The sequence below is a fragment of the Pungitius pungitius genome, chromosome 21 (assembly GCF_949316345.1).
Source record: "Pungitius pungitius chromosome 21, fPunPun2.1, whole genome shotgun sequence".
In the NCBI taxonomy this organism is placed as follows: domain Eukaryota; kingdom Metazoa; phylum Chordata; class Actinopteri; order Perciformes; family Gasterosteidae; genus Pungitius; species Pungitius pungitius.
This window is the reverse complement of record NC_084920.1, coordinates 15,309,146-15,320,968: the sequence shown is the minus strand read 5'-3', so window position 1 is coordinate 15,320,968 and position 11,823 is coordinate 15,309,146. Positions and strand designations below refer to the sequence as shown.

Sequence of the window (11,823 nt, the reverse complement as noted above, 5' to 3'; positions counted from 1 at the left end):
AAACGGGACTCTTGGCTCTTCAGAGGGAACCTCAAGGTTTATTTGGATTTTTTTTCTCCCTTTTCCATATTTCTGGGCTGGATTGATGGTATGCACAGAAAGTTCCAGAAGTAATTCAGTTTATTTGAAGCTTCTTTGGCATCCAATTTCCTAAGATTCTGGACTATGGAAATGCCTTCAGTGCCAAAGGAATGTACATGTTGTGGAGAGTAATAGAAACATTCACCGTATAGTCAGTGAGCCCGAATGTCAGATTTAGTCGGTTCTCTTTGTACACCAAAGTTTAAAAATAAAAATAAAAATTGTGCTTTTAAAAATCTATTGATGTCTCAAATCAGCAGAATGGTCCTTCACCTTAAACAACTAGCCAGTCTCCCTCATGTGGTCGGAGAGAGCAATCCTCTAATTGCAACAGTATAGATCTATATATTAGATCTATATAATCAAGCGGTGTATATATCCAAATATTTGGATTTCTCAGCTTTGTGTTGAACTCAACTGTTCTGCTCCTGACCTCATCTTCTCCAGGATGGACCAGACCTCCACGATGCTGTTGTGCCTGAATGGGAACCAATCCCTGCAGAAGGTTTCACGTCGGCAGCACGGACTGAAACCAGCGTGTGATGTTCGGGGTGCATGCGCATCTTCGAGCGCTATCTCACTTCATCCGTCAGATCTCCGTTGCCAGGCAGCGGGATCCCGACAGCGGTCTGCTCTCCCTGCATCTGCCGCTGCGCTCGGGCCACCTGCGCCTCGGTGCAGCAGTCCTGCAGAAACACGGCAGCCAGGCCGCGCAGGCGAGGGCTCTGCGAGAGGGAGAAGCGCAGCATGCACTGCAGGATGGCTGGATCGGTGATCTCCGAGCGGGACGACGGCGTCAACAGGTTCATGAGCGTGGTGACGGCAGACAGGACGGTCTCCTCGCGCCGGCTCGACAGACAATTTGTGACCAGGCCGATCCCGCCGCTCTCCAGGATGACGTGTCGGCACTCGGGGTCCATGCTCAGGTTACACAGTCCCCCTGATAATCGGGACACACCAGAGAAGGGAGGATTTATACATATTATTTTAATGGTTGGGAGATGGTTAAATCAATGGGAAGAGAGGTTACGACTTTTCACACCCATCCCAAACTCCACAAAGTTGTCGTTCTCCTCGGTGAGCATGTCCAGGAAGAGGTCGGCCACCTGCAGCTCCCTCAGATGCTCCATGTTACTCGGGTCGTACGCAAAGTTGGCAAGGTTAGCCAACACCTGCTCCTTCGCCTCTGATGATGGGGAAACAAGTCATGTGAGAAGTGAAGAAATGGAACAAAAGTAAATCTTTGACCAACCACACAGAAGTTTAGAAGATGAAGCGTTCTAGTTGATCTCAACAGTGACACCTTCATTTAAACCCACCTTCACTGTCTGTGTCCTGAAACTCTGTGACCAGAGTCTGAAGATATTCAAACCGGTCCGATGGATCAGATGAGCCTGTCCTCGACATCATTGATTAAATTAGTTTAGCATCAAACTAGTATTAACACATTAAACAAGCTACAGCAGCCACTGTTCACTCGAGCAGACGACGAAACAAACAAATGAACGACAATCACAAATCGACTGTTTACCGCAGTTTCCTGTTTTGATCCGTTTGTTAAATGGGTCCGTGCGGCAACGTAGCTCCACTTTTAACAGGTTCCTACCCACCACAACAGTGGTCGATTTTAATAACTTAACATTATTGAAACCACCAAACCTATTGCATATATTAGTTATCGTGCATTTTGGCGCTGGCGGTTTAACGTGTACTGTATTGTTATCTGTGGGATCATTTGGTTTCATTAAAAGTGGCAAACGGAAGCGGTGTTACGAGACCAACCCCCACGACAAGAAGGTGGCGTGTAGCTAAGCTAGCAGCTAGCTAGAGGTCAGCTGAAAACACATGTAGGTGCATTATTCCTCCAGTTTGGCTCTTAGCTGCTCCTCTGTCATTCGGCCGCAATGAAGCAACACCAGCTGTCAGCTGCCAAGCGCCGAACGAAACCCATTTTGTTCGGGACGCTGATTGTGGGATTAGCCACCGCGTTCTTCAACAGGCAAGTCGTGTTGTGTATTTTCGGTTGCTTTAACTGTCACGTGGACACGTTAAAGGCATTATATTGAAGGGGGATTTTACATTTTAAATAAACCTGACATCTATCTCTATTTTTCCCTTTTTTCCCCTTAGATATGTTTTAATCAGCCAATATATATAATGGTCTACAAAGTGTATTAATGTAAACACGTATTTCACTCTGTATGATCTAAAAAGAATGTAATATTAAAGTTATGTGGATTTGTTTAATTTAGCAATGGAGTAATGTAAAACCACACTAAATTAACTATAAATCCATTAAACATTCAGAAAACATGGCGTCTGTTAGCCTTAAGGGAATATGTGTGTGTTTTGCATTATAAATGGTGTTAAATAGTAACTCATAATCCTCCTCCTGCTCCATCCTGCAGACACAGGTTCTTTGAGGACGTGGAGGAGCTCCGGGCTCAGGAGCGAGAGCGCAACGAGGCCAAAAGGTTGGAGGTGATGGAGAGGAGGATGAGGCAGATAGACGAGGTGGCCAAGAAGAGGAGAGCAGGGAGCAGCAGCGACTGACCTCCCCGCTGACCTCCACTACTCTTCAGACTCGCAGTATGTGGACAATGCAAATAGAAGACTTCCTGTACACAACCTGGAGACATCTGTACTGAACACTTCTGTCTGGCAAAAAGGCGACCCTTTGTTTGGACGAATGCTTGTATACACTATGTCTGTTTTCGAGACATAAATAAATAGGAAATAACCAAGTTTCTAAAACCAACTCTGTTTTGTACTTATATTTCAGACCACCAGGGGGCAGTGCTAGTTTCATTTAAAGGGTCATATTGGTGTTTTAGCTCATTGTAAATCAAACCTGCTTCACTTTTAGTTTTGGTAGTTTTACGTTTTCACGTGATTTTCCTTCGTTTTCAATTGAGCAAACAAATCAATCTCTTCCAAAGTTTAGTACTTACTGACAAAGTAATTTAATTCAGTTACATTATTTAATATCAGAACAACAAACAATCCAGTTTGAAGATTGAAGTTCAATGGCCAGCATTAGTTTTGTGTATATTTTATGACTTAACTTGTTGCCATCTTTATACCACAAATATACCATATGGTTAAATTACATTAAAGTAGAAAGCAAGTATACTATACACAAAGCCTAAAATGAATTTTTTCGATTCAATAGTTGCAGCTGTAAATATAATGAATTAATAACCTCCAGTGTCAAAACAGATTGAAAGCATTACAATTGTAACAGAATGCAGTTTAATTACATATTTTATTAAAACATGCCGTGAAAGAAATCAAATACATTAAATCAATATTGCACATGAATGAAAATAAATAAAAAGGTGGGTGCTTCACTGTCGTAATTATCAAAAGCTTTTTAAAAACTGAAAACACTTGACTATAGAAGACGAGAATGCTGGTCTGAACTTTCTGCTCATAGATAACGATCAATATGACCAATACTGTACACATCATCTCACGTAGTCCAGAGGAGTGACACAAAGACTGGTAGTTAAAGAAGTGTGTGTGGGGGGGGGGGGGGGGGGGGGGCGTTTCAATCGCATAATATTTCCCTTTTTAGACGACATTTCACAAATCAGGGTGAGCTCCTGGAGAGAAGAAGAACAGCGACACGTGGGATATAAACAGCACGTCAATAGGTTCACTCGCTATTCTTCATTTTTTATTTTGAGATGCGCGTCGGGTCACACAGCGAGCGGCACGAGGCCGGGGGAGGAGGCGGCGGGGGGGACGGTGATGGCCGTCAGTGTCCTGCCCTTCAGTCCGTTCACAGTCCTGCTGCAATGAATAACAGAGCGGCATTAAAACAGGAAGGCCTGAAAGTAGAGACGCGTCACCGCAAACTAGAATAAAAAAGGAAAGGAAGTTCCTGCTTTTTAAATGTCTGAGGAATGATCCGTTCTCGTTGCAGTAAGAACGATCTGAAGGTGAACACAATACCCTCGAAATATTCATCCAATTAAAAAACAACCATAGAAATCAACTGAATGTTGAATCCAAATGGAACTGATTTAATTTGAGCAACAAGTAAAAACTAAAAAAATAACTGAAAACACAGGTAAAATCAATAAACGCTTTACTTTAGTATTTTTATAGGAAAGTGAAAAACGCTATTTGCTATTTTGGTGACTGGTGTTTGTTTGCACTTTATTCAGGGAAGGTTTGATTCAGATATCTCTGTATCATCATCATCTGACAATTTAAGATAGAAACAAAAACAGTTTATTTTATAAGACCCTTTTGTTAATGAAAAATGATGCTCCCCGACACACAAGGCCCACGAACCATTGCAGGGAAGGTGAACCATTGCTGTCCTACTGGGAGGAAACGCACACATCAGACAAATGAACCGCCTCCTCATTTCATCTCATCCAACACGTCGCCATGCGGCTTCACTCACGCTTTGTCGAAGTAGGACGCGCGCAGCGCCTGCGGGTAGCCGCCGTGGTTGGCGTTGAGCGCGTTGCCGTTGTCGAGGCCGCACGCCCTGCTGGCCTTCTGGTCCATGGCGTGGTTCCTGCACGCGGCGAGCTTGGACTCCAGAGCCTGCGGAGGACGACGAGTCAAAAAGACGGACCAAAAGGCCAACGGGAGGAGACGAGGACCTTTTTTCCTCAGGAGACAGACGCCCGGGGAGCTGCAGACAGGAAGTGACTCACCCCGACTTTCCTCAGGAGGTCGCCGACGATGTTGAGGGCCGATATTCGGGCGGAGGGAGTCAGCGGGGAGTTGCCGTTTGACAAAGCTGTGCGGTACGAAAATAATTTGCTGAATGTTATTCAGATTGACGGGAAGAGTCGCGTCTTTAAAATGTGACGCTTTCAAATTAAAGAGTTAAAATAACCACACAAAGTATGTAGTTAATAAGTAAATGTTGGGCACAAACCGTCTGCTGGGAGCTACACAAAATAACAATGTCAACTCTAATGCTACTAATTCTTACCAAATAAACACTCACTAAATTATTAAAACCATGCTTGAGTAACTTCAATATTCACCAATCAATCTTGTCAAGTTTGTACAAATAACCACATGCACACGTAATACTGGACTTTAAAGGCTTCATATGACATTTCCCTAAAAGAGCATCTAACATCATGTGTAAAGAAGCCATTGTTATTCTTTCCCTAGTGTTTAGTTTGGTAAATCTTAATATCTATTAAAAGGGAGATGAATTGGTACTTTTTTCCCCCCCAATAGTCAAATTACGATATAAATAGAAATAAAATGTCAAACAGTTATTTACAAAGCAGCATTATAATCACGAGGAGTCTTTGTGTGAATATTTTTAGGGAGTTTTCACTGAAAACTGCTTCAGCCAAAAAAGGAACCAAAATTGTATTTTTAAGTTCTGAGCTGTAAATGAAAAACAAATTAAGATTAAACAAGAGAAACTTCTGAAGAAAACCTTTAACATTCAAGACTAAAAAAAAAAAAAACATGCTTTATAAAGTGGTTCAAAGTATCAACGCTTTTCTTAACAGTGCCTTAAAATGTTCCTTCATGCTTCAGTAAAATATATTGATGTCCTCCTAAAGAGGAACATCAGAAGTTCTCCTCAACCACTCCCCATCACATGAGCACTGTGGTGTGACCAGAGAAGCAGGAACCCACCTGGCGTGCTGGCGAAGGCGTTGTCCAGGCCGAGGCTCAGCGGCGTGGCCGGCAGAGAGGCGGAGGCGCCCGTCTCCATCTTCTCGCTCTCCTGCGTGGGAGAACCCGGGGCCGACATTCTGGTCCCGTCCGACTGCCGCTCCCGGACCGCCAGCTCCTGCCGCATGTCTACGAGGAGGAGGAGGAAGGAATGATGAGGAGTAAAACGCCTCGCCTGCTCCCAGAGATAGACTCCCACAGGTGTTTGTGTGTGTGCGAAGCTGCAGAAGCTTCTGTAGTAGAATGATTGACAGCGAGGACCATATGTAAATCACCTCTGGCTTCGTCCTTTAACCTCTGCACGGACTCCAGGAGGGACTCCTTCTCGTCCAGCTCGCTCTCCAGGAAGGCGTTCCTCTCGATGGCCTGGTTCAAGCGCTGCTCGAAGGTCTCCAGAGACACGATGGTGGCTCTGGAGACGGCCATCACAGAGGAGATGACCATTACGCAATATTCACAACGTTGTCTGCACTGTATTATCCTTACATCCAAAATGAATTAACCTTTACATCGTGAGGCACAAAGGTGAGCTTTAGCCTGGCAAACAGAACTTCAATATTTAACACTTAAAAATGATCCCATTCAACTCGCAAACATCAAACTTTTAATGGAGAAACAAAGAGAAAATAAAGGACTTAGTCAGAAGGGATTTGGGTATTTTATTTTGGCGAGCCCATTCTGACCTTTTGGTTCTCTCCAGGTCGTCGTTGGACTGCTCCAGCTCGCGCACGTACTTGTGGAGCTGCTCCTTGATGCTGCGCGTCTGCCCGAGGTCGTCCTCCAGCACGGAGATCTGCTTGTAGCTCTGAGTGTACTGATGCTCAAACCTCTCCTGAGGAAGAGGAGGAGGAGCAGGATGAAGAGACAGCAGGTTATTGATCGCAACTCAAAGCGCTTCAGCCGAAATGTTGACATCTAGTTTCCATTGGAAATGTGACCTAAATATCCGTCTGACCTACATCTGCTCTTCTAATGTCGGGCCCCTTCAGCAGGAGAGAATGTACCCGCGTTAATAATTACAGACCCAGAACCTCCATCAAAACATGACTCCTCCAGTCTGTGTTTTCTTATTTGTTGCTTTGTGTTGGTGAAACGTTGTGAAAAAAACAACGTTGATGTTTTCTGAGATCTTGCATTTTGACATTTAAAACAATAACGCTGCGAAAACCAGCACTGTTTGCTGCACGGAGCCTGAAACCCGTTTACTGCACAAACATCTGGACGCTGCTGGGAACATGGATGCCGACGCAAGGCCTCCAGCATCTGGAACCACGGAGCGAGAATAAGACCCAGAGACGGGATGCATCATTCATGAGTCACACCGATCGGCTGAGTCAGTGTGCAGAAAGATCAGGACGGAGTAACAAATGGGGGGGGAGATTTACATTTAGATTGCACGTGGATGTGCATGTGCATGCGCTTTGATCTCAACGTTCCCGTGACCTCTGACCTGGAACCAGAGAGGCCAAGCTGCGGGTCGACATTAAAAAAAACAAACGAAAGTGCGGCATCCAAGGGAGCGGCAGCTGTCCACACGTCACACGTCTCACGTCTCCTCACAGAGCATCAAATATTCACGCTGAGGGGAAATGGCGGCTCGGTTTGGGTTTTCATCGGGTTTTTCAGTATTTCTTAATAATGATCATTAACGGCACTGTTAATACTTAGATCTGCACCTCTTTGCCTGGGAGCTAAATGTAAGGGGTTGAAGAATATTTCAATAAAAGGCCTCAGATAGCGATTCCAATGATTATTTTAGACACATTGAAGCGAGCCCGTCGTCACGGCGACGCCTTCGCCCCCGCCGTCCCTTTCCGTTTACCTTCAGCGCCTCGACCTCGTTCTGGAGTCGGCCGTTCTCCGACTGCAGGTCCTTCATGCGGCGCTCGGCTTGGCCCAGCTGAGCCTCCAGCTCGGCCTCCAGCTCCCGGCTCCCCTCCTGGAACTCCAGCAGCTCCTCGCGGGCCTCCTGGCAGCTGTGCGGAGAGACGGGAGGAGGTCGGAGGTCGGAGGTCACCCCGCTATCTGCGGTTTGCGGTTCGGAGCCTTTCTTGTGTTATACATTATTGAATTTGTTCAACTGTATCCAAGGTTACAAGTTCATTTCTAACAAGGTGGCCCAACAGAATGCAGAGTCCCATTATCAATACATAGCAAAAACACACTTATATAAACTCTCACATCCTGAAGAAAGTCTGCTGTGATCTCTTTCCAGACGGCAGCTTGTACCGGAGTTTGTCTTTTAAAACAAAGCTATTCATTACTGTCACTTTCCAGTCTTGTGATGCAAGGGGGAAATATTGTTTGAGCTTCAGAAAAAGTCCTCAAAAGCATAATAAGAAATATAGAACCCTTAATAAAATATAGAACGATGCCAACGAGTTGAAATAATCAATAATTAACTCAGCCAACAGACCTTTCTTTGTACTTGAGAGAAAGAGCCTTCCAGAAGTCAATTTCCTCGTCTTTTGAGGAGAATTTGGGTGTCATTTCCGTTTCCATGGCAAACAAATCTGCTGAGAAAGAAATGAGAAAACAGGAGTTATTATAATGAGATAAAGCTTCGTCGCCCAGGGACGGAGCTGCACACTATGTTTCCATTTGATTATGTTCACAAGTTAAATGAGTGGTACTGAATCACAGCCATCATATGAGACGGATGCATCTTGTGGACGGAGATGTCAGACATCATTTCATGTTTCAAAAAACACAGTCGAGACCTTAATGTAAAAAAAAAGAAGCAAAATGCACTAAAAACTGAACATCAACAAACCTGAATAAGAAAGTCGAGAAAGGGTAAAAAGCCCCCCGACATTCAATAAAAACCCTTATAAACCAGAGAGGAGAGGAGGAAATACTCATAAAATCTCATTCTGTGATCCCACCGAATAATTCAACCTCAGCTTAAATAAATGAGCAGCTAGAGGCAAAACATAAATGTCATTACAGCAATTTAGGTCATTTCATGAGGGCTTTTGTATATTAAAAAGAAAAACAATGACACGGTCACACAGACGTTTTAACTGCATTGGGCTTTAAAAAAGTATAAAATGAATATGTTGTTTGATTTAATTGGTGGATTATCAAGGAAGCTCCGTTATAAAAATCATACTATATAAGACATGCATATCATTCCATGGGGGAAAAGACCCTGTAGAGCATTGGCCATTATGAAACGTATGTCCTTACCTACCTCGCTTTCAAAACAATGTAGGATAATTATACAGTTACTCTGACATCGGAATTGAATTCGGTCTTAAAACGGGACCAGAAATAACACGGAGATCAGCGGCTGACGACGCCGAGCAAAGCTGTCACAACCGGGCGCGCAAACATGCCGCGAAACAAGCGAGCGACCGGGCCAGAACCCCGGCGAATGTTGCTTCTGGTGTATTTTATTTTGTATTTAGTACCTGAACATCGCCCCAGACAGTGATGCTTATTAGTCCATTTCGCCCGTCAATGTAGGCTGATGAGGCCGAACGTCTCCTGTCTGATGATCTCTGGTGGCTCCCCTCAGCGGGCATTTAAAGGATGATACACCCTAAATATGAATAGAATGTACTTTGATGTGTGTGGGTTTCGATTTAGAAACTTGAATTTAAATCAAAATATTTTTGCTTGGATGTTTTTATTTCTTGTTTGGAGAGAAACACATGTGGATAAAATAACTAAATAGTTGCTAGATACCGCAGTGATAAGAAAACCCATTTTAGGGTGGATTTCCTCTGCGTTCAACAGCTCTGTTGTATTCACGAGCTTTACTGCTGCACACAAACTGCGCATAACAACGTGCAACGACACCAATGCTATTTAATTAGCACCATCTGCTGGTCATCTGATACAACGGCGTTTAGTGTCACTGAATGTATTTTTTATGTAGAGGCCAAAACATAATTGAGTATCTAAAAAAGTCTCACATAGTGTTTGTAAACTTACAGAATAAGTTAACATATTTCTTCTAATAATATTTAATAATATAATATAAAAATAATCTTGTGGGGCAGGCAACTGTGTAGAAACCCATTTGCACCAAGTAAAGAACAAAACAATAGTTTAAAAACGGGTAATGGTATATCCTGTAGTAGAGTGTATTGTAGGACATAATGATAAGATCATTTCATATTTCCTCATGTTGTTCCTACAACAGACAAATGGACAAAATCACAGTTATAAACAGACAAAATCACAATTATGATGATAATGGGTAAAAACTAGGGCCGGGACTCGATTAAAAATATTAATCTAATTAATTAGAGGCTTGGTTGCAGTCAGGGCTTCAAACTGTAAACTTTGAAACAGTTTTGAGGTTTAGTAAACAATCCTAAGGTCTAATATGAGAAACGGACACAATGAGGCATGTGCTTGAATAGCACAAGGGAACAACTGAAGGGCTGCAAGCTCCAACCTGGTGTCTGAGGTTGTGGGTTCATGCCCCTTCATGCAGACATCACTTCTGCTTTGAAAGAGTTTTGAGGTTTGAGTAGCAGTCTCAAGGTTAAATACAACAAACAGGGTTGGTTAGTGTGTGGTGAAGTAGCACAGTGGAAGAGCTGCTGCCACAAGCCTGCACTGCGTTTAAAGGTTGTGGGTTTGAGCCTTTGGCTTTACTTCAGGTTTGAGTAGCAATCTCAAGGTTAAATACAACAAACAAAGAGCTGGTTAGTGTGTGGTGAAGTAGCACAGTGGAAGAGCTGCTGCCACAAGCCGCAGCTGCATTTGAAGGTTGTGGGTTTGAGCCCAGTCTTGGGTTTGAGCTTTTGGCTTTACTTCAGGTTTGAGTAGCAATCTCAAGGTTAAATACAACAAACAAAGAGCTGGTTAGTGTGTGGTGAAGTAGCACAGTGGAAGAGCTGCTGCCACAAGCCGCAGCTGCATTTGAAGGTTGTGGGTTTGAGCCCAGTCTTGGGTTTGAGCTTTTGGCTTTACTTCAGGTTTGAGTAGCAATCTCAAGGTTAAATACAACAAACAAAGGGTTGTTTAGTGTGTGGTGAAGTAGTACAGCGGAAGAGCTGCTGACATAAGCCCCTGCACTGCACTTGAAGGTTGTGGGTTCAAGCCCAGATGTGGAAATAGCATTTAAAAAGACTTTTGAGGTTTAACTCACATGCTCAAGGTTAAATAGGAGAATCAAAGTTGGTAAAATGTGACCAGGACTGGTAGTGTAGGGGTGCAAGCTAGAGCCCAGAAGCCTCTGTGCGCACCGCCAGTGGGTTCAAATCCCGCTCGTGCCAAGTCTTGAGCACACTGCCGCGGAGGTAGTAGTGGGGGCATTGTCCCCACGGTTGTTTCGGAGAAGTGAACCCTAGGGGTTATGCAGAAACACACGGCGCCTTCACTTGAGTTATGATGGCATTGTCAAGAATGATGAAGAATCTTTTGCTACTGAATTGAATTTGATGTTAATTGCTTTGCTTTAGCCTTTTAGCACTTATTAGCCATGCTACATAGCAGAGGTGGGAACAAGTCACTGTTAGGCAAGTCACAAGCAAGTCTCAAGTCATTGCCCTCGAGTCCCGAGTAACCCAGGACGAGCTGATGTCATGCTGAGATGGGTAAAAGGGAGAGAAGTAAAGATGAGCAGATGTGTCTCATTCAGTGGTCACACTGACATGAAACTTATTACAGCCTCTGAGGGCATTTTTCAAGACAATCACATGTTTGTCTACTTCAGGTAGTTCCTGTGGACAACCTTAAACTGACAGTCTGGCACAGGGTGTAGATTTGTTTACCCTTGTTAGTGCATCCACCCTCCAATTCTCTGTTACATTCAAATTCAACTCACTTGTGCCTTTACCAATGCAGGAAGGATGAATAGCATGGTTGATCCTCCAAGATGCACCAATCCGTCTCTGGGGCAATATCCCATTATGATTTTTTATAAATGTCAGTTACCCAAAACTAAAAAAGGATTTAGGAAGAGCCACCATGTCCCCTTGAACCCAGATAAGGTTTAAAGTACAGAAATTTGGGGCATTTGGCATTAGTGACAGGGACGTGTAGGTTGCTCCATCTAAGATCATTCCAGTCATGTCATGGGAAAAAAATTATTGTGAAAAAAGTCAAAAAGAT

The 11,823-nt window shown here is 43.8% G+C and overlaps 2 protein-coding genes across 3 annotated transcripts; both read right to left on the bottom strand.

The window, feature by feature from the left end:
* Window positions 1–282: 282 nt before the first annotated feature.
* On the bottom strand, window positions 283–1,731 carry armc7 (armadillo repeat containing 7). The gene is made up of 3 exons (XM_037463594.2): window positions 1,401–1,731; window positions 1,124–1,267; window positions 283–1,021 (listed from the first exon to the last, which is right to left on the bottom strand). The coding sequence occupies exons 1-3, from the start codon at window positions 1,489–1,491 to the stop codon at window positions 654–656; spliced, it is 603 nt and encodes a 200-aa protein (XP_037319491.2). The 5' UTR covers window positions 1,492–1,731; the 3' UTR covers window positions 283–653.
* Window positions 1,732–3,615: 1,884 nt separating this feature from the next.
* Window positions 3,616–9,578, bottom strand: ndel1a (nudE neurodevelopment protein 1-like 1a). 2 transcript variants are annotated; one of them, XM_037463587.2, is made up of 9 exons: window positions 9,165–9,578; window positions 8,168–8,267; window positions 7,574–7,727; window positions 6,435–6,583; window positions 6,027–6,163; window positions 5,713–5,880; window positions 4,758–4,843; window positions 4,499–4,644; window positions 3,616–3,873 (listed from the first exon to the last, which is right to left on the bottom strand). In XM_037463587.2, exons 2-9 carry the CDS (start codon window positions 8,251–8,253, stop codon window positions 3,783–3,785), a joined length of 1,017 nt encoding a protein of 338 aa, XP_037319484.2. In that variant the 5' UTR covers window positions 8,254–8,267; window positions 9,165–9,578; the 3' UTR covers window positions 3,616–3,782. The 2 variants fall into 2 exon arrangements, with proteins under 2 accessions (XP_037319484.2, XP_037319483.2); XM_037463586.2 differs by having other exon boundaries at window positions 3,616–3,876; window positions 9,165–9,573.
* Window positions 9,579–11,823: the final 2,245 nt, after the last annotated feature.